We start from the raw sequence: 21,186 nt of genomic DNA on the forward strand, positions 1-21,186 counted from the left end.
CAGCTGTGTGTGGTGCACCACAGCAGGCCAAGAAGATCTTAGTTCAGGCATTAGATACATTTCATCAGACCCTTTCCTTGGGATTTAAGAACTTTAATGGTGGTGTTTTCAGTTGAAGTGACATTCAAACTTGTTTTAAGACACACACACACACACACACACACACACACACACACACACACACACACACACACACACACACACACACAAATGAATATAGCTGATGGTTTGAATATGAGCTTCTGTAAAGGTCATAGATTTTTAAAGACTGAGATTGGGACAATGGAAAACATATGACGGATGTTTTTCTGATCAACCTAAGACTCTATTTGCAATATTGGACTCCCAAGTGTGTGAGTGAGAGTGCAAATGTTACTGCGCAAGTGTTGGTGTGTCCCCAGACCTCGGCTGTGGTCTTACAGGTTTTCACTCTCTCTGGTTCTGCTGTTTTGACTGTGGTCTACTCATATAGTCCCTGTGTTGTTTATTGCGGCCCAGAGCCGACGATGGGCCCAATACCTTTGCAGATTTGCCTGCCAAAAAAACTTTTATGATGAAATGTGAGGCAGGGAAAAGGGAGGTGAGGACAAACAGTGAAACTGTTTTCTTTAAGCCTCTGTTTTACTTCGCTAACCAATTTCCAGAATCTACATTTGGCTGTCATTGCAAGCAAGAAGGAGGAATTTAATCAGAGTGTGTTTATGCATTTGTGCACGCTGTTTGCATATTTAATTACAGATACAGTTTTGTGCCTTGAGATTTGTTGAATATACATATGTGTGCGCATGTTAGAGTAGTTACAAATTTGGGAATGAATTAATTTAAACAAAATCCGGGGTTTGCCAAGAATTAATAGTTTTGCAACCACAGAATGTTGAAAACATATCAAGATATTTTTTTTAAATTATGGGGTGCTGAGTGAGGGGCTGGAAAGTTTAAGTGGGTTTTTTTGGAGGAAGATGGGGTGATATAGATGTGTTTTTAATTCATCAACTCAGCGGAACTTCTCAGGGCAGTCTCCAGTGTTCCCTTTAGATTTGAACTAAGCCAGACTGGACAGCAGCAGGCTTTTCTACTCCTCTCCCTGACCTTTCTCTTTTTCTGCTAAAGAAATGTCACGATTACAAAACAGAATATAGTCCCTGGTGTCCACTCGTGTAGGTAGAATCAATACCGTGGTTGTCTTGGAGACAGCAGGAGTTCTATGTCTATATCATCTCCCTCAAATCTGCACTGAAAGGCGCAAACCTACAATGTTATGCTTGGGGAAATGTGGGTCTGTACCAAAGACAACCTGATTTGAAGACTTCAGGGATTTCTCACACTGACACATCACTCTGTCTCGCTGCAGGACCTGTGCCTTTAAATGGCAATAGGAAATCTCCTGGAGAGTGTGCAGCATGGTTGGAGGGATGGAGTGTTGAAAGAGAGGTGGTAGCCACAGGGGACGAGAGCGAGAGAGAAAGAGAGAGAGAGGTGTTTTTGAAAGATGACACAAGGAAGAGGGGCAGCAGAAGAAAAGGAAAATTGGAGCGGAAATTGAGGGAGAAGAGAGAGGTTAATCACTGTGTGCAGTTAGCCGTCTATCATCTCAGCATGTGTGCCAGCTGATAAAGCCATACAGTATTTCCTGCAGCAGACCTGCTGTTGGAGTGGTAGCCAGTGAAACAGCAGTATGCCGGTGGTGTTAACATGCTCAGTCCAAATGATGTGTTCACAACAGGCATCACCGTACCCTATCCACCTTCTTTCACTTGTTCATTTATTACGTCCCTTGCTTTCACCCTTACTATTATCTGTCCTTCCATTTGTCCCTCCGCATCTCATCATCCAACTCTCGCTCCTTGTTTTTCCATGTACTGTGTCTCGCAGCGCTGAGTGCTTTAAGAGGGTATTAGCAGGGCGTCTGTGTAGTACTATCACAGCTTAGTGGGCCAGTGCAGGTGAGACAGCAGGGATTTCCTGTTAGGCCCCTTTGCTACATTCTTGCTAAATTGCTCCTTGCCAGGTGGAGATGGAGGGGAGGAGGTCTCTCTCTCTCTCTCTCTCTCTCTCTTTCTCACACACGCACATAAATGCAGTGGCAAATAGACATGCACACACACACATAGTATGTGCATGTATACTGTACGTGCAAAGGATTAGTGATAACACCACTGTGTGTGTACACGTGTTTGTGCGCGCGTTTGTGTGTAAATGTGAATTTGGGAGGACAGAGCCGTTCTCAGTATTAGACTTTGGTTGTCTGCCAGAGGAGCAATATGAGATAAATACTTCGCCATCTTACACCTGGGGGTCCTGGCCTGCTTCTAATGGTACAGTGACAGGCACCCTCTGTGTGTCTCTGGAGTGCATGGCGCACTCTCATTTTACACATGCAGGTACATAAACATATCTGCAGGGAGGAACGAACTGTGCTCCAACACAGCTGTACTTTTCAATTGTGCCTTTAGTATATCTGCTTTTTTTTCCTATTGACGTTTTTCTTCTGATTGCTCTCATATTATTTGTTTTGTCTTGAATTCTTGTGGTTTTAAATTTCTCTCGGCATTTGCACAATAACAAAATAACAGTCAGAAATGGCACTTACTTTGTCAAAGAATAAAGTTCTAATCATAAACCCTTGTGTGTTATTAATTTAATACACACAGTTTGTGCAACAATATTATTATACATCAGAATAATGATTTAGGTATTACTGTTGCCTAAAGTGAAGTTAACTAACTGACTAAATCTTACCTCCAGTTGCTCCAACGCCCGTCCTCCCTTTATGAATCACAGTAAGTGCCTTGTGAAATACCTGGGAGATAAGTTTGAAAGCAAAACAGAGTTTTTGCTTTAACTATTTTCACACTGTTCACGTTGTGTCCAAGTAATGCTTGTTAAAATGACTGTTAACAAGCCTTATGTTACTTCCCTTCATCTATGTGTGTGTGTGTCCTCTTGAAGTCAAATAAAACACCCCTGAAATTATACATGAGAATAAAGTGAAATTGCAGAAGAACAAACAAGGAGTGCATAGTCGGTTGCGTATGTATGTGTCACTGTAGGCGGCGCAGCAGAATACTCATACAAGTCCAATAAGTAGTGCTGGAACGTGCACAGATATCTCTCATCTCACTACACTTAGCCAGACACGTCGAAATTCTATGTGTGAGTGTGAAGCGTGTGAGCGGTCTGATCTATGGCAGCACCGGCCCAATCGTACAACACTCTCAATAACAAACGACAGGACAGGCTCCTGGCTCTTTCTCTTTCACACACACTTTGCTTCAGTCCGCAGTGGTTCAAATCATGGACATTAGGTCAGAGTTGAACTTTTACTACTTCCAAACGTCAACAAGTAAATGTGTTGAGAAATGTCATTTCTAGCGCTGAATAATAACATATGGGCCACCTGACCGAGAACTGGGAAAAATCACGGTGTAATATTTCTTAATCTTTTTTTTGTGTATTGCTTCCTCTTTTCTCTACATTTGCCTGTCAGTCACTCAGCTCTCGTTCATCGTCAAACGGTCTGCCTTAAAACTATTTTTTACAGATTACTTTCAACCTGTATGGTTGCCTGTCTGTCTGACTGCGTATGAATTCTGGATATGGTGAATACTGGTTTCTATCACCCTGTCTGAAGCTTATGTCCACTTTTCTCTTTCCTGCTACTTGTCTGTTAGTGTTTGTGTTGTGCAGATGCTGCTTTCGGTGTCCCTATTGATCTGCCTTTACAGTTTTGTTATACCTGCCTATCTGCACTTAACTTCTTGTCTTGGTTAATTGTAGGTAGATGCTCTGCGAGTGCGTTTGGAGGAGAAGGAGCAGTTCCTGACCAAGAAGACCAAACAGTTGCAGGACTTGACTGATGAAAAGAGCACACTAACGGGAGAAATCAGAGACATGAAGGACATGCTGGATGTCAAGGAAAGGAAGATTAATGTCTTGCAGAAAAAAGTATGTAAAGCCAACTTTTACAGCAACACATTGCATTATTTCAAAAAGTGTAGCCTGACTTTAAATGCATATGAAACCTATCTGTTGTGAGTTAAATTCACTCTATTTAGAGAAAAATGCAGCACATTGTATTATAAACTCTCTAATTATTCCTTTTATACTAAAATGAATCAAATTAATATTTTAAAAGCTTGGAGTGGCAATAGTGCATAGTGTTGATGTTGATCCATTGAGTTCCAAGTACTCATCAATAAATTAGAGACATATAAAGTAAGCATCCTATTATTATTGTACAAAAAAAAGAAAAATAGACTTGCTCCCACAGGAATTGATGGAGCCAAAAGGAGAATGAGTGTTGGGCCTAAACACACTCTAAAAGCACTCAAACCAATAATAATAATAATAATAATAATAATTCAACAGTGCCACGTGTGAGTGGATTGTAATGTAACTTAAAAAGACAACTTGCTGGACATTCTCAGCACAGAGCTCAGGCTGAATTTTTAGGGAAAAATCCAAACAATGTGATATTTATGCGTTCTCTCAGTGCCACTTATCTACCACTCTAATTCTATATCTGGACAAAAAACAAGAAAAAGAAAAGGAGAAACAAGTAACTGAGCTGATATTATTGTGTTATAACACTAGTTGAAAAAGCTAGCTCTAACTTCTGGCTGTCTTCCACAGTATTTTTTACCCCCCAACCAGTTGCAGTAGACGGCTGCACCCTTGAATTGAATTGAAAATGTATAAATGGCGCTGGTCTCGCAGTCATACATGAGATACAGGACATCACTGTGCAGCATCGCAGTGTAGGCCAGAATCTTGTTTTCCACACAGCTGTTTGTGTTGTTGTTCATTTCCAAATTCCTATGGGGGTTGGACATTCAAACAAACACATGCAACAGGATGCTGCTGCCATTTGGCCATTAATGTCAACAGTTGTGCATAAATTTTTTTTTGTCAACTTTAGAAGGTATGTCATACTAAAGAAAAGAACTGTCAGAAACCTTTCAATGCCTAATCTTTCTGTTTTTAATTGTAGAAAAAGTCTAATGTCCAGTGAGTGAACTCACTTTTGTAACAAAAGGAAAAAAAAGGAAGTCATATTATGACTGGCAGTTTTATTGATTTAAATCAGCTAAATATTTTTCTAGTTCAGTCAGCCATATTAGAAATGAAGTCTGTGATTAAACACTGAAAGTGAATCGTTGACTGACTGGAGGTTGGCTAATCAGAGTTTTCATCACTGTCTTTGAACATGTATACAGTACCTCCGTGTGTAAACTTGTACTATGCAGTAAATGGGAATGATGAATTAAAGAAACATCGTACTTTTGGTCCCAGATGCCACACATGACCCTCTCTTTCTGTTTGCACACACTTGCACGGCATGTCTCAGAGGACTTAATGAGGATGGCTATTTAAACCGGGCTGGCAGCCACCTGTGGTGCGCATGCTGGCAGTTCCTCTATAGACCAATTACATACACATAAAGGTCTTCTCTCATCTTCCTTGTTTCCTCTCATGTCCTCAAATTAGAGGTCTCTCTCTGTCTTCTCCCTCTCTCCCACTTGCTGAGTTTAATGAAAAAGAGCACAAAAGGTCAAATAAAGTGCCATCAGGGTGTATGCGTGCATGTGATTGTTCTAAAAATATACATAATTTTTTATGTTTGTGTGACCACAAGGTTTGAGGATCTTTCTGCACCGCATATAATGTGCTGTACTCCTCCCTATAGCATTGACTTAAAGCAATATGCTTGCTTTTAGCTCATCGCTGTTCCACACTCCAGTTGGGTGTGAAGTTGTTCTCTAAAAATGCAAAGTGGCTACACGTCAAAAGCCCTGTAATTAGGGAATTTTCATGGTTTGCTGTTGTGCGTTGACATCAGTTTTCATCAGTACACGCTCAAATGTGGGCTTACTGCAAATGCTTTGCTTTTCCTTCATATCATTGTGTTGATGGCTGTTTTAACACCAGCAAGTTTTTTTTCTTCGTTGAAATATATTATATGCAGAAAGCCTCCCTCTCTATCATATCTATCCTTTACAAATATTATTGCTGCAGACGTGCTCCTCATTCATCATGCCACAGTAAACTTTAAAAGGCAGAAGTTCTGCAACACCCTAAAAAAAGTCAGCAGGAATATGATGAAAATGTTTGAAATATGTGTTAACGTGAGAATGGATTGAAGTGCGAAGTGACTGAGAGTGATTTGAATGAAGAAGTGTGCCAGGTATCTTAAACTGTGGATCAGTTGGCTTTCTCATTGTTTTTAGATACACATAAAATAGCATTTTGAGTCTACAAATAGTTTAATAAATGTATTGCAGTGTCAATTAAAAATGTACAAATTCCGGTGAATTTATTTTAAAATTGATAGTATAGCTTCACTGCAAGAAGGTTCCTGTTCCAAAATTCCTATACTCTCCCCTTAAACTCCAGTTCGATGGATGGATGGATGGGTGGATGGATGATTTTCTGTGAAATTAAATAGCTTACATTTGGCTGCTTAGTACTAAAATAGTTTGACAGCACAATGAGTGTCTTTGTTGTGAGTATTTCCATCCTTGACTCAAAGAAAACCTTTGTTGTTGACAAAGTGGTTCCTGTGTGTGTGGTGACAAATAAGTCCAGTAAATTGTTCTTTTTCCGTTATTGTTGTCATTGTTTGTTTTCTGTCTCCAACACCTTTCTGTCTTTCAGTTTTAAAGCCCCTCGTCCACTTCAATTTAGCCTTAAGCTCCTAAAGAGGGCTGTTCTTTCTATTCCTTCTAGTTGTTCAGCTGGAAAGCATCACATACTCTTGATACCCATCTTTAACTGAATGTAGCCCTTCCTTTTTAAAGCTAACTCTTCCTTTTCTACTCTCTGCCATCGCATCGTTTTTTTGGGTTTCCTCTTTGTGCGTTGTAGTTATTTTCACGTTGTCTTTCTTTAGTTTAAAGTCATAATTTCTTCAGTATAGGTTATCTTCTTCTTTCTTCTTATTTATTTCTTAAAGACTTTTCTTTCTTTTTCTGTGCTTTGCTTCTCCAACTGGAAAGCCTGTGCAATGCTCTGAATGTCTTTCTTCTCTTGGAAATAGGCCTTTCTTAACATTGCTGTCTCATCCTTTTCTATCTTAAAAGACTTAATATCATCAATCATCTCATTGTTTTCACCATCAAAAGCCCTCCATAAGTGCATCCTTGGTTCTTTGTTCAAAGTGGGGTTTTGTTTTCATGTTCAGTTTCTCCAGCTGGAAAACTTCCCTCATCATTTGAAAGTCTGACTTTTCTTGTAGGCCGCTCTTGCCATGACCATCTTCTTTCTTTTTATGTTGAATGTCTTCCTGCTAAAGACCACTCTTGAGTCCTCTCCTAAAGGCTTTTCTTTCTTCTTCTGTGTCCTCCCTTGCCAGCTGGAAGACATTCCTTGTCTCATAAGACTGTGAGCTCAATGTTGAGTGCAGTTTGACTTTGAGTTCACTTTCAGATTTCCAATTTCTGGCCTTTCTTTGCTTTTTCATCTCCGGCTCCTCTTTCATCTTGTTTATCTTCGCCTCTTTGCACAAAGGTTTCTTCCGTGTCTCTTTTTCCAGGTAGAAGTGATAGTTTGCCTACTTTTTAAGAGGTTTCTGAAATGGCAAGGACATTTTTGCCAACTTTTTGCTTCTGAAGCACAGCATGTCATTGAAATTATTTTAGAAGCACAAAAGGGCTGAATTAGTTGGTTGTCTCTACCAGAGTTTTGCGGTTTAATCCAGTCAAGCTATTTTGTATTTGCTTGTTTGGTTGAGTTTTTTTGGCCTTGGTGTATGTTTGGGGAAGGGTCAACCAAACGGCTATTTACTCAGTTTAATTCAGTTTATATAGTGCAGGCCACAACAACAGTCATATTCACGGTGTTTTAAATTTAAGGTAAAATCCCTACAGTATTAGAGAGAAAACCCCAATGAGCATGCACTTGGCAGCCATCAAGAGAAAGAACAGGAAGAGACCTCTGGTAGAACCAGCCTCATGGAGGTACTATCCATCTGCTGCAGCTGGTTGAGACATGAGAGAAAAGCACAGAGAGATGGAAACAAGACACAAGAGTAACGCTTGGCAAGATGGTGAGATCAGTAAGCACAGACCAAGAACATGCAGTATCTGCCAACCAAGTTAAAGAACCAAGTTAATGGCATGTAATAGTGATATAGTGCATAGCAGTGTGCTTCTCAGCCCTTTCGGGGGGGGGAGAGTCTCATTATCATGGTCTGCAACAATCTTTTTTTGCCAGGGTTTTATAGCAAAGGTTTTCCAGCAAAACGTGTTGTAATGATCTGATCTGCACAAGGTACTTTTTGTGCTGCAGGTCGGTATAGGTGATATATTGGAGTTGCGCTGAAGGGGGGAAATTATTGGGTCATTAACTTGTGTATTAACTTTCCAACAATGTATTTTAGCTTATGACAAAGATACAAAAATGCAAAGTAACATCCAGAAACAGCCACCCACTTCCTTGGGCCTGAGTTCAGTTAAGATGGGGAACTGAAAACTGGAAGCCAGTGTGAGTGATGGCATGGGGTTGTATTCGTGCATATGGTGTGAAAAACGTCCGCACCACTATTATGGCTGTTAGTGCTTTGAACGTATTCTGACATTCAGGCGAAACCTTTTTGTAGATGAAGACTCTAAAACAGCTTGTACCCAAGGTCTTTTGTAGGATGTTGTTAAAAGAAGATGTGATGCAACATAAGAGTAAATGTTGCACTTTTTCTGAAACTGATTGCTGACATTAAATACAAATTCAATGAATTTAATTAAAAACAAAAGAAAGAAAAAGAAAGAACTCAGTTTCAGTTTTTCTGTAATTTACATGATTTTTAAACTGGTGTGTTCTGTTGCCAGAAAACCTTGACAGATGTGACTGTATGTGTTTGTATGGCTAAATAACCCCAAAGAATGTGAGAAAATGTGGTCTTTGGGAGAACCAGCCGTGTCATGTGTTATGACTAATCCTTTTATGGTAATATTTTTAAAAAGATATCTTAATGTTATTGCTATCTGGGTCACATTTTTTAAGTGGAATGGAATGGAAATGCTAGTCATGATCCCTAGATATGATTCCTTTGAAAAGTACACTTCTTTTGACTAACTTTGTACACACTGTAACCACTCTATGTAAACTGACCATTTCGTACTGATTTGTTTTCCAAATTTCCCGTTTCCCAGCAGGCTTGGGCTATAACTTACAGATCTGTATACAAGAGGAAAGACAGGAGTGTGGCTTGTTTCCTTACCAGTCTTATCCTGTTGAAGTTATTTCGCCACCAGCCCCCACACCACCACACCCCCAGCTGTGTTTGAAGACTTCTCAGTGTTGAATAAAGTTTTTTTTCTTTTTTTTCTGTGAAAGATAACTCTATCTAAAAAACGTAGGGTTACATTTCCCTCACTAGGGACATTTTGATATGACAAACCGCACAGTTGGAGAAAAGAAAAAAAAGTCATGAGAATATTATTTCAATAACTAAACCATGTGCTGTGTACAAGCACTGTTTTTACTTTCATGACACGATGTAATGAGGTTTAGATTAAATCTTATGGAAAGTGCCAAGCCTCTTCATAAAATTTTCAGCTTCCAATGAGTCAACTAAACAGATTTCATAGAGCTATTAATCTCTCATATATGTTCCCCCGCTGATGAAAAGAGCTTTGAGGGTTCAGATGATGCATCTGTTTTATTGCGACAGGCTCTCTGTCTTCACTACAAACAGGACCCGCCACCCAGAGAGCTGGTGAGAATGATAAAGGCTGATGACAGGTCAACTGGTGCATGATATTGGATTCCTGTGTGGGTCAGTGTGTGTGTGTCGTTGTATCTAAGAGCAAGAACAGCCTGTTGGATGTGATTGTAATACGATATGGACGGGAGGAAGCTGAAAAAACGAATGTAAATGAAAACAGGACAACAGGAATCCAGTTTGCGGTATCAGTCTCGTTTACACGCATGTTCTTCGTTGCAGTTTAGCGTTCTTTGATTTGCCCCACCCACTCCTGTGTTATCTTGGATTTTTGAATAATTACTGTTTTCTTGCAGTTTTTCTTTTCTGTGGAATTTCTGGTTTAGTTTTCATCTAAACATACTAATTAATGACATATTTAGCTTTCCTCAACAGATTTATTGGTTTCATTTTATGTATTAATTAACAACTTCATAAAGATGCAGTAAAGCCATGTTTATATCTGTAAGGCCCTTTTGAATTTGATATTTAAGGGTTTCTGACATGTGGTGCTTTTTTACCCCTTTTTTAAAAATTATTACACAGACGTTGCGACACAGACTAGCTTAAATTGCAGTATGTGCCATTACTGCCTTGTTCTCTGTTTGAAGAGAGTGAGAGGAATTTTCTCTTGCTGGCATCGACATGGATGTTCACCATGAATTATTGCATGGTACCATGATGTCACTGCTATAGTTTGAGCCCTGGGGTGATTTTAATAGCAAGAGGCTTAATTTAACTAAAAATAATGAGGAAACGGTCTTTGAATGACACACAAAAAAAGAAAAATTTGGGTGGGCATTTTGGTCTTGTGTATCATGCAGAACAGTGGAAGCTCTGTTCAAGCCCTTGGTCTATGAGACCATGACCAATGCATAATGATGCATTTATTTATTTATTTTTTCATTTTTGGTTCTTTTTTTTTCTTCCTCTTTCTCTGAGGGGGTAGGGCTGTGGGAGGTACATATGCATGGCCGGTTGTGGTGTGGTTTTGGCTTACATATGTTATTCATGTTCAAACATTGTGGTCATCTCAATCCATATTCATGCTTTTAAAAAGGCTGTCTGTATGCATGGAAGTATAGTATCCCCTATCATGTTGCCTCCTATAGCAACCACAGGCAGGGAGATTCGATTACATGTGCTCGGTCTGCACTGGGTGTGCAGACCGAGCACAATGTGTGAATGTTTGTGCGTCTATATGGAAGGATGCCGTGTACACAAGGGCCCCTCTTATAGCTATTATAGTGTTTAGCAGGTCTTCCTCAGACATTCTCAGAGGAACCAACCTCTGTTTGAGTGGATCCTCTGCCAGACCCTTTCAGCACTTGCTCTGGTCTGGTGTCATCACTGGCTCTGGCCTGGTTTCATCAACATGGCTAGCCCTTTGATTGTGAAGAAAAGTAGAGAGAGAAAGAGATTGATATGAAGATAAATAGAGTTGTCCCCTGGCCTTATGCATTTCTTCTTTTTCCTCCCCCACTCAGCTCTCAGCTCACTGTCTCTCTGGAGCAATTGTTCTTCTGTCTTGAATGTTTTATCGTTAATGAGCTTTCACATTGGTTGAAAGATTTTAATTTTAATGTCTCTCGTTGTAATGTCTTCTACATTTTACACCTTTTGTACCCACATAGATATTTCCCAAAACAACCTTCAATGTTCCACTTTCTCTCTTTGCCGTTTCTCCTCCCAAATATTTTATACATCGTCCCAACACACTATTACTGTTGAGTGTAATGCATATGGATAGCAAGAGGAAATGCTGCATGTTGATAGAAGGAAAATATTAGTCCAGCATTGACACAGTGTTTATTGTGTGTGTGTGTAGGTGTGTGCGTTTTTGTTACATCTTAACAGGCTTTTTCCGCGTCCACCAACCTTGTCGAGACCAGTAGTTCTCATGGGGGCCAAAGCCTGGTCCTAATGAAGGGGTTAGGGTTTGGGTGAGGCTGTCCACAGTGAAATGTCAATGCAACTTGACAAGAATAGCTGTGCTGACCTTGGAAGTGAAGACAGTTTTGGAAAGTGAGGGCGTTTTGACTGGTTGTCCCTTTTGGACAGACCTTCTGGCCTTTGAGACAAAGGCTGTTTTAGGCTTAAGAGTTTTTTTAGAGTTGAGGTTAGAATTAGGCGTATTTTACGGCCAAGGTAAGAGTTTGAATTGGTCCTTTTGTTGTCATGGTTGCAGTTGGGCTAGGGTAATTAAATAGCTAAACAGACAAACAGATGTGTGCATCTGATTATCACTGTGCATGTCAAACAGTTACCTTTTCCAACCTTGTTAACAAAACAGTGATAACAAGTGTGCTACACATCTTTTTTAAAATGATGAGACACATCATCAGTGATGTTGAGGTCATTGTGTCTTTTAAAATTAGTCACCCTCTCCTAGGTGACCCAGGGAGGTATAGGCCCTGACTGGTACCCCAACTCCAAATTAGATATCTTGATAGTCACATGGTGGCTTCAGTTACAGGTTTGAGTGATACACAAATGGCTGAGCGTGTTGAAGACTAAGTATACTGCAAAATCCCTTACTTTCCACCTCTACAAGTTCACAGTGCATCTCACAGCTTCACTTACCTTTAACTGTTCCCCCGTTGCTGCTTGTGTTTCCTCTTGTTTTCTTCTTCTGTGCTCTCTTCCCAGGTGAATTTTAGTATAATTAGTTGCTTGGAGGGCTCAGACGTGATTAAAATGTCTATCTGGAGTGATGCTAACACATTGTGCTCTGGAAACTTTAGTCGCCTGCCTAAATCAACTTGCAGCTGCTGAGGTGAGGCCACGTAGAGGAGGGCTGCCATTGTTAATAAGCGCTTTCAATTAAAACAGGTTATTATGTCTGGTGACACTTTGGTGTAAGATCAGCCCTTAATACTGATGGAAACTTGTCCACAGGTTTTGATATAGAAATCTAAAAAGGGTTGAAAGTTGGCATCTTTTGGTACTCTTTCTTAACAAGTAGATTTTCTAATCCAAACCAGGAAGCTTTGCTTATTTTAGAAAGTTTTATATTTACCGTTTGAACTGCTTTTTTTGTCATGTCAACAGTCCAAGCCAAATATATTCCATTAAAAAAACAAAAAACAAAATCAGCTCTTCTTACTGCTAAACACACATAATAGTGCGATGTGCCAAAGAAAAGATATACTCGTGATTCTAGGGGGAAAAAAGGGGCAAAAGGTGTTCCAGCAGGTCTATTGGAAGACCTCTGATTACATCGGCTACATGCCAGTCAGTTTGCTCATCTATTTTACATACAGTATATTCCTTTGCTAGACACATCTGTAGGATTCAGTGTACGTATTCCAGGTGAGTGCTTGTGTGTGCAGCAGCTCAGAGATCCGTGCAGATAACTCTTCACATCTACGTTCATGTTCCTGCTTTAGTGTGTGTGATCTTGATAGATCTGTGATGAGGCCACCAATGCCTTTCATCCTAATGGATTCCAGCTGACCAATCACAGTACAGAGACACGGCTGCAGATAAGCCCATCGTAGCTGGGGAGGTTCTGGTAAACTGCCTGTGATAGGCCTCCCTGTATCCCCCTCTGTTCCTATCAGCAATCAGCCAGGGTTAATGGTGAGAGCCTGAGGCTGGCTGATTGGAGCCAGGCTACACATCAGTCAAGACAACCCTAGCATTGGGCCATATGTCAGCCCCCAGCTATTCCAGTCCATCTTTTGCCTGACCACAAATACATACTTCAGTTCAAGTAATCAAATGTGTTTGATGATTCTCCAACTCAATGAAGAGCTCAAATCTGACTGTATCATGATGATGACACGCTATCACTCAAGCTGACCTGTTTCAACCAAAGTTGCTGGCAGTCCAGTGTTAGTGTTTCATAGTTCAGCATCTAAGACAGGCACTTAAAATTAATGCCTAATACTATCAGGAGAAAATGGGTCAAACTTTGACCACTTGGAGTTGAATTATACGACTGTACACTGTATTTCACTTGTCTGACCAGATCACTGTAAAGTGGGCCTGGGTCAGAAGCCACAGGTGGAGACAGCTGCTGTGGTCCCCGCCGGGTGGCCAGTCTTTCTTTCTTTCTTTCTTTCTTTCTTTCTTTCTTTCTTTCTTTCTGATCAAAGGATGGCCATTGCCTCCCTCCAAAGTGAAGAAAAAGAAAAGATTTAATACTAATGGTGCTGGGAGCAGAGGACTAAAGCATCGGGGTAATTACCCAGCAATCATTGCAGCATTCCGCAGCTGAGGGGGGCAGAGATAGGGTCTTGAGTCTAAAGATCGTGGACGTGGATCAACTTGGCCAACACACACAGACACATTCACATACGGCACAAGTGCAATCTGTCTTCATTGAACCACTGGGTCTGCAGGAGTCTCTCCCTGCTCATTTTGCTATTTGGTCAACCAGAATAAATCAGTGGGAAAACAATGCTTGCTTCGTCTTTTTGTCTGCATCTCCGTCATTCCCTTTGTCTGCAGGTCGGTGGGTGTTGTATCTCTACACGTGTGTGGGTTCGTGTCTAATTGATATGTATGAATGCACATGGAAGGTTTCTGAGTGAATGACTTTCTGGAAGAATGCGTGGAGAGAGGGGGAGGACGTCTACTTGTCAAATGTGTAAATGTTATATGTAGCCCCCATTGCCTGACCCCAGCCCAACATTCGTGATAGTAATCACAACCTGATTGTGTGCCTGTATTCTTCAGAGGCTGGAACTGTATGTTCAGAATAAGCCACATGTTACAATGAAAGTCCAGAACTATACAAGTGGATATGATTTCCTGCTTCTTTGGGTATGTATTCAAATCAAAGTGTCTTTGCACAAGATCTACACAAACAGTAGACCTTGTATATTAGGCTACTTGAATATTCTTAACTATAAATGTTGCCATTGTTTAGATGCATCTGTTACTTTGCGTCAGTGTCAATGTCGAAACAGTCTAAAGAGGTGTTTTGCAAATGTAGTTCAGATAGGCTGTGTGTTATATTCTGCAGAACAAGCCTCTCTACTTTTAGCCAACAAGCAAAGTTAAAATAACTGTAAACCATTGCCTTTTATCCATCTCACAGCTGCCCTCATTTGTTCCCAAGATCTTATCTGAAATTACTCAGACCCCTATTATAATTTTGTGTGCACGCACTTTTTCCCCCCAATTGGTAGGTTGAGGTGGTGGGAGGTTAAATATTTAATTCCTAACGGTTTTTTTGTTGTTGTTTTTTTCCCTCTCTAACTGGCTTTTAAATTATAAGCTCTAGTGAAGCAGAAACGCTTACGCTTTGGCTACTTTATTATACATGTTTTACTCTGGAGACTGTTGTTCAGTGTTGCCTCTTTGTCCAAATTCTTTTTTTCGACCTATTTAACATAATATCTGACCAGAAAATTTGTGGGTGTTCTGCTTTAGTCTAGCTCATGTATTGAGGTCATTTTATGCTCATTTAGAGGTTACCAATTTTATTTAGTGCCTGTGCTTTAACAGAAGCCCTTTCTTTCATGTTCAGAAAACATATTTTTTTCTCTCTCATGCTGTTCATTAATGCAGCGCCTTCTGTGTACAACACAGTTTCAGCTCCTGTCCCTTCAAGATCCCGCTCCCTCTGAAAAGCCCAATTTGCTGTTATTGGTCAGCTGGTCCGGTGAAGAAAAAAAAAGAAGAAGAAAGAAACGGGTAAAAGAAAAGATACTTTTGTTACCACAGCTTCTGTGAGTATAGGCATATCTCTTTAAGAACTTTCTGTAAGGAAAGAAAAAAAGGAGGTTGAACCAGAATTGGACTCCTGCATACACCCCTTTATGTTTTCATGCATTTCCAAAATTACTTGCAGTATGACCAGCTACTTTTTTTTCATATGTAGATTTTACAAAAATTTTGCAGTTAAAATGCAGGTATCCACACACACCCTTTGTTTATTGCTTGGACAATGTCTTCCACCCCATGCATGAAGCTGTTGCAGAAGTGGAGAGCTCATTCAGTGACAGACTGCTGCATGCTAGGTGCACAGACGAGTGTTATCGCAGGTCCTTTCTCCCAGCAGCTGTTCGACTGTTGGACTTTATTCTTTGCTTTTCTGGGAAACTGCATGCTCCATCTGCCTGTCACTTTGCTGCTGGAAAACTTGAATTTCCCAAATGAGGGACAATAAATGATATTCCTATCTTCTAAAATATAATATGACCTCTTAAATGACCTCATACAATGAGAGTTGCTTGCTTGTAAACATATATAAGAAAGTAGAATTGAATTATAAGGGTTTTTTATGTATTCTGTATTCTTGCTTGTCTGTGAGCACAAAGTGAATGTCTGTCTACTTTTGTGTATGTTTATGTGCCTTTGTGGCTGCATACAAATGAGAGCATATGTTTCTCTAAAGAACACAGAGCACCTTTGTATTTGTGAGCAGTCACTGGTGGTAAGAAGCAGAATGAATGTTGGGGTAATGGCGAGGAAGCTTCTGTAAGAGTTACAATCCGTAGTTGTAATCGTAGTGAAACCCATAGAGAATTCTGTCTCTTTCGCTTGCTTCCAGTTGCATTTCAGCTGGTTTTTTTTACTGTCTTAGCTCTGCCTGTTTGGCTGCCTCTGCATGCTCCTTTTTGGTCTCATGGCATTGCCGAGCACTGACACGAAGTCACATGCAAGCACACAGTAGCAGAACACGTTTGTGCAATTAGCTAAGCTCTCTTCTGCAGCCAAGTGTTGGACAACACATCAAAAGAGCTAAAAAAACTGTTTGGGTTATTTTATTTAGTAGTAACAACATTGTTTAACAGCTGTTTTTCTTGTTTCTTGGTAATAACTTTATTTTTATAGCCATTAATTACTAATAAATTTGTAATTATATATACAAATGTTATTCTTCTGTTCACAAATGCAAGGTTGGAAAAGAATATTATATATACTTTTCCTCTAAAGCCTAGGTGGTCAAGATATACCTCTTCATATACATGGACAGTGTCATTTGCTCTCTTTGATGTGCAGCAGTACATTAGCAAAATTAAAAATAAATGACTTCAATTTTTCCTCATTAAGCAAAGTGTGGATGATTCCAGAACCTGAGCATCACACTTCACTTAACTCCTCTCTGGGGCACCACTCGTCTTGTGACGTCATTGTTCTTTGCCGTTACGGTCGATAACCAATAATGAATCTTCAAGCAGAGCTGCACAACATTAGGAGCGACATCCGATGGGAATATGGGAAAGGTGTTGAAGGTCACTGTGTCGTGTTGGCATTCACATTCTCAGCCATACACCTCAGTACTGGTGAATCTGCTGGGGAAACTGTTAGTGAATGGTGGTAATTTCCTTTTCTGCATTGTTGATGCTTCCTGGTATTGCTGCCAAAAGTAAAATGAAACAGTGTTTTGAGTGTTCGTGGATTTCCAGGTTGTGTAGGTAAAATCTGAAGCCAGAGAAGACATTATGTCCTTTGTGTCACTCTGCTCTGTAAAGTGAAGGTAAACAAGATAACATACTGTATATACACACTTCAAAGAACTTAGTGGTAATTAATCTATTTTGCAGAGATCACACAGTTGAAAGCAAATCCCTAACATTAAATCTAAATGATCCATTCCAAATTAAACAGGGAACTGTCAAATAATAGGCTTATGACAGCATATTACCACATGGAGGCGCCAACATACATATTATCGGTCTTTCCATTCTGCCAGTTTTGCCCATGTTGTTGCATTTCATAGACAGAGATGGGGGGTGATGGTGGGACATGGGTTAAATGAAGTGCAAGCACACCCACCTCACACTGAAAAGGTCACCGTGTTCCCTGTTCTTCATGACATAGACTGTGTTTCTCTTTGAAGAGCCATGTCTGAGTGCTCAGAAGCAGGAAGGAGCCCTTTATTAATCCAGGAATCAACAGCCTTTGATGGCTGGAGATGGGAACAATATGCGTGCGCACACATTTAAGCATACACTACCATGGCTGCGTGTGATTGCGGAGTGCTTGACATAGCAGTATGATATTTCCAGCATGTAGATGTCCGTACTGTTTCTGTTTAACGGTGACCTAGATTTCTCTAGAGGAATACGCGTACAGTTACTGCATGTTGTTCACTTTGCTTTTATTGCCGCTCTATGTTTTTGCTTGTGTGTGTGTGTTTGAGCATATGAAAGCATGCGCGCATGGATGTCAGCACCAGGATCTTTGGGTTTTACAGTTGTCGCAGTCATATTTTCAGAGGCGATGACAAGTAAGTTGCCTTTCAAAAAGTGCACCCAATTATTGTTTGGTATTTTTATTGGTACAAAAGCGTTTTAAAAATACAAATGATTGTATTTTTATGGTGGTCACACTCCACCCTGGTCTCCTTTGTGTTCTGGAGAAATGATTCCTCTGGCAGCCACAGAGTTCTAGTTCTTAGTTGGCTGGACGACAGACGGGTCAACCGGGTTTGTGGTTCTGCTCCGGAACAAGCTGCTTTTAGATTACCATTTTTTGCCAGAGACACAGAGCCTGATACTTCTTTCCCGTTACATTAGAACTCAGCTTGTGTTAATTATATTTAACAGACTACAACTGTAATGCAAAAACACGCTTCCCAGCGGATTTGCAAGAACATCGAACAAATGGAATAAAGTGCTTTGCTGTGTTTCATTTTTTTAGCTGCGTGTTTGAACTCCAACTATCAATAGCATCTTCAGAGTCAAGGTCAGTGATAGGTAACTATACATCAGCACTCCCACTTTTAATGAGAACCTATTCCTGCAATATCAGCTTTTTGATAAATTTATCAGAGTCAAAACAGTATGGCTGTAAAAAGCAGAGCGCCATGTGTGTGGGAGATGACTGAGACAGACGTCATGGTTTCTCAAGAGGATACACACTTACTGAAACGGAGAGTCCACATCGCAGTGCCTGGTCTGGAAGATGGCTGTTGTAGGTGGTCCGCTTCGATGGGGAGGTGTGTTTGGTTGGAGAGTGGTATGACATATGCCCAATAGTTCAGTGATAAAAGGCTTCAGTGTGTGTGTGTGTGTGTGTGTGTGTGTGTGTGTGTGTGTGCGTGTGCATGCATGTGTGTGTGCGTGAAAGAAAGAGAAAGAGAGATGCGGGAGTTTAGTTTGAGGTCGCCTCATGCACAGGGAGATAAAATGAGCGACTGCTGTTCTCATCATAACAACCGAGCTACTGGAAGAGAGGCCCCCTCTCTCCCGAAAAGGCACACAGCTGCCCTGCTTCTTGCCTGTCCACACAAGTCATTTCTCCTAAGAGTGTGCGATTGAAGTTTGAGAATTCTGATAGAATTCCTTGCCCTCTTTCCCATATCCGCGATTCGCTCGGCTTATTTTGATCCGCTGGTATAAGGTTTAAGTTGCCTCTAATGTTTTTCTGCACAATTTCACAGCGGGCCAAGCGACGAGGCTAAATATTTCATCGAGCGGTTGTTATTTTGTAGGACCAGGCCAAAGCAAACTTAAGACTGGTGAAGAATGTAATCATTTATCTAAGGACCAGGGGTGACACGCTCAATTTGGCCTAAAATAGGGCTCTATGTAGCCCACAGGGACAAGGAGCAAGGGTGTGCATGAGTGCATGTGTACTGTATGTTTTGGTGTGTGCGTTTGGCCAACAAGGCCACTGAGTCCCTACAACCAGAGGCCACAAAGTTTGTTTTCATGTATTTCCTCCTTTATTTCTTGCATTTTGTTACAGTGTTAAGTCTCGAATAATCTGTCAGTCTTGACCAAGAATTGTGTGTTTGTTGCTTTGACTTGCGTGCACCTACATCCCAGTTAAGTGAAGTAAATAAAAGTACTTCTTTGGTCCATTCATTTCAAATGAGAGAAACATGAAAGAATGAATGGAGCAACCCATATACCCCTCCCTTTTCTCACAGTGTCCATCCTAAAATACCATCAAACACACCCATGGCAATCATGAATTACTGGGAACTTTATCTAAGTCTGGTAGTGTGAAGCTTTCCCATCATTCCCTGAAGGCTTTAATGTTTCTATCGGTCGTGGACTAACCTACCAGAGCCTTTAGCTTGGTTGTGTAATGACTGTTATTAACCTATCAAGATCTGCCGAGGGGTCTTGGCTGCTTTTTTTCCAGCCCCTTCTACCACTTTCCCTCAAATGCCAAAACCAAGATGGCTCCCTTAAATCTTCACTCTTGCCCTCCAGGGAGCAGAAAACACCAAAGTCTAGTCTAATTGGATTCATTTGTAAAATAGCTGCAGAGATTTGAACATTATCTATCTATGTACCCATGACTGGAATGCAACTTCTTCTCCCAAATGGACTTTTTTTTTACCCTGCCACTTTTGCAGTAAAATTGTGGTCTCTTGGTGGCCCGGAGTGCTTTTGAAAAAGTGGAATCTCATGTTCATTAAACAACGAATCCCTTTTGTTGTACAACGGTTAGGGTTAGGCTTACAAGCCCTGATCTGAGAATGGATCACTTGGGTCAATTGTGTTATTAATTCATTGCAGCGGTGAGGGAATGGGACACTTTTTGACTTAATCTTTTTTTTTCATGATAATCATATTAATCTAGAATTCAAGGGAATATCAGATGTGCTTGTACAAGTCACTGTCACCATATTAACATGCATTATCACCAGATGTAATGTCCCTTTGAAACTAATTTGTAGACCTCTGGAGTCTCATTGCATGGCACTGTATCCTGCTCCAGCTGCATCTGTTAGTGTTTTGTTTTGGTACAGCTCAGAGCGTTTTGTGTTTGTGTGCTTTTGTGTGTGTGCGTCCGTGCTTTTGTTCTGTTTTGCAGATGTTCATCAGATAAAGGCAGCTGAACACCACAACTGACTATTACACCACCACTTTAGCAACATGAGGTTAACCGCAAAAAGGCAGATGTCCTGCAAGTCAATGGACTGAATTAACTCTTAGTATAAAACTACTAAACTGATAAAGCGGATGTTGTTAATGCCACACTGTCTGTTGGACATAGATTCAAGGAATGGGAGTTGCTGTCCACTGTACTCTCTGGCCACTTTGTTAGGTACACCTTGCTACCAGTTTGGATCCCTTTTACTTTTGGAACTTTCTCAATTTACATTACACAAATTCAACAAGATGCTGTAAGCATTTCTCAGAGATTTTGTTTCTTGCTGTCATGTGAGCACCACAGTTGATCCATGGTGCAGATCTCTCATTACACCACACGTCTAAGGTGACTGTACAGGGGGCTGAGAGGGGTCCAAGTGTGCCAAGAAAATATCCCCCACACCTCTACTGGCCTGAACTCTTGATAAGCACCGGATGAACGCTTTCATGATTTTTAAGACAAATTCTGAACCTGTCATCCAAATGTCACAGCAGAAATGGAAACTCATTCAACCAGGCACTTTTCCCCCCAATCTTCTATTTTCCAATTTTTGTGAGCCCATGTTAATTACAGCCTCAATTTCCTGTTCCTAGGTGACAGGAATGGTACATGGTGGTCTTCTGCCATCGTAGCCAGTCTGCTTGAAGGAGATGCTCTTTTGCATACCTTGGTTGTAACGAGTGATTATTTGAGTTATT

The 21,186-nt window shown here is 40.6% G+C and overlaps 1 protein-coding gene across 1 annotated transcript in view; it reads left to right on the forward strand.

Annotated features, from left to right (window-relative positions):
• The window catches only part of LOC134619253 (ERC protein 2-like), a 112,960-nt gene that overhangs the window by 32,907 nt on the left and 58,867 nt on the right, over window positions 1–21,186 (forward strand). The window contains exon 7 of the mRNA XM_063465021.1: window positions 3,778–3,945. Within this exon, the coding sequence (XP_063321091.1) occupies window positions 3,778–3,945 (168 nt within the window). The remainder of the gene's footprint in view (window positions 1–3,777; window positions 3,946–21,186) is intronic.

Source organism: Pelmatolapia mariae, linkage group LG20 (assembly GCF_036321145.2).
Source record: "Pelmatolapia mariae isolate MD_Pm_ZW linkage group LG20, Pm_UMD_F_2, whole genome shotgun sequence".
NCBI lineage: Eukaryota > Metazoa > Chordata > Actinopteri > Cichliformes > Cichlidae > Pelmatolapia > Pelmatolapia mariae.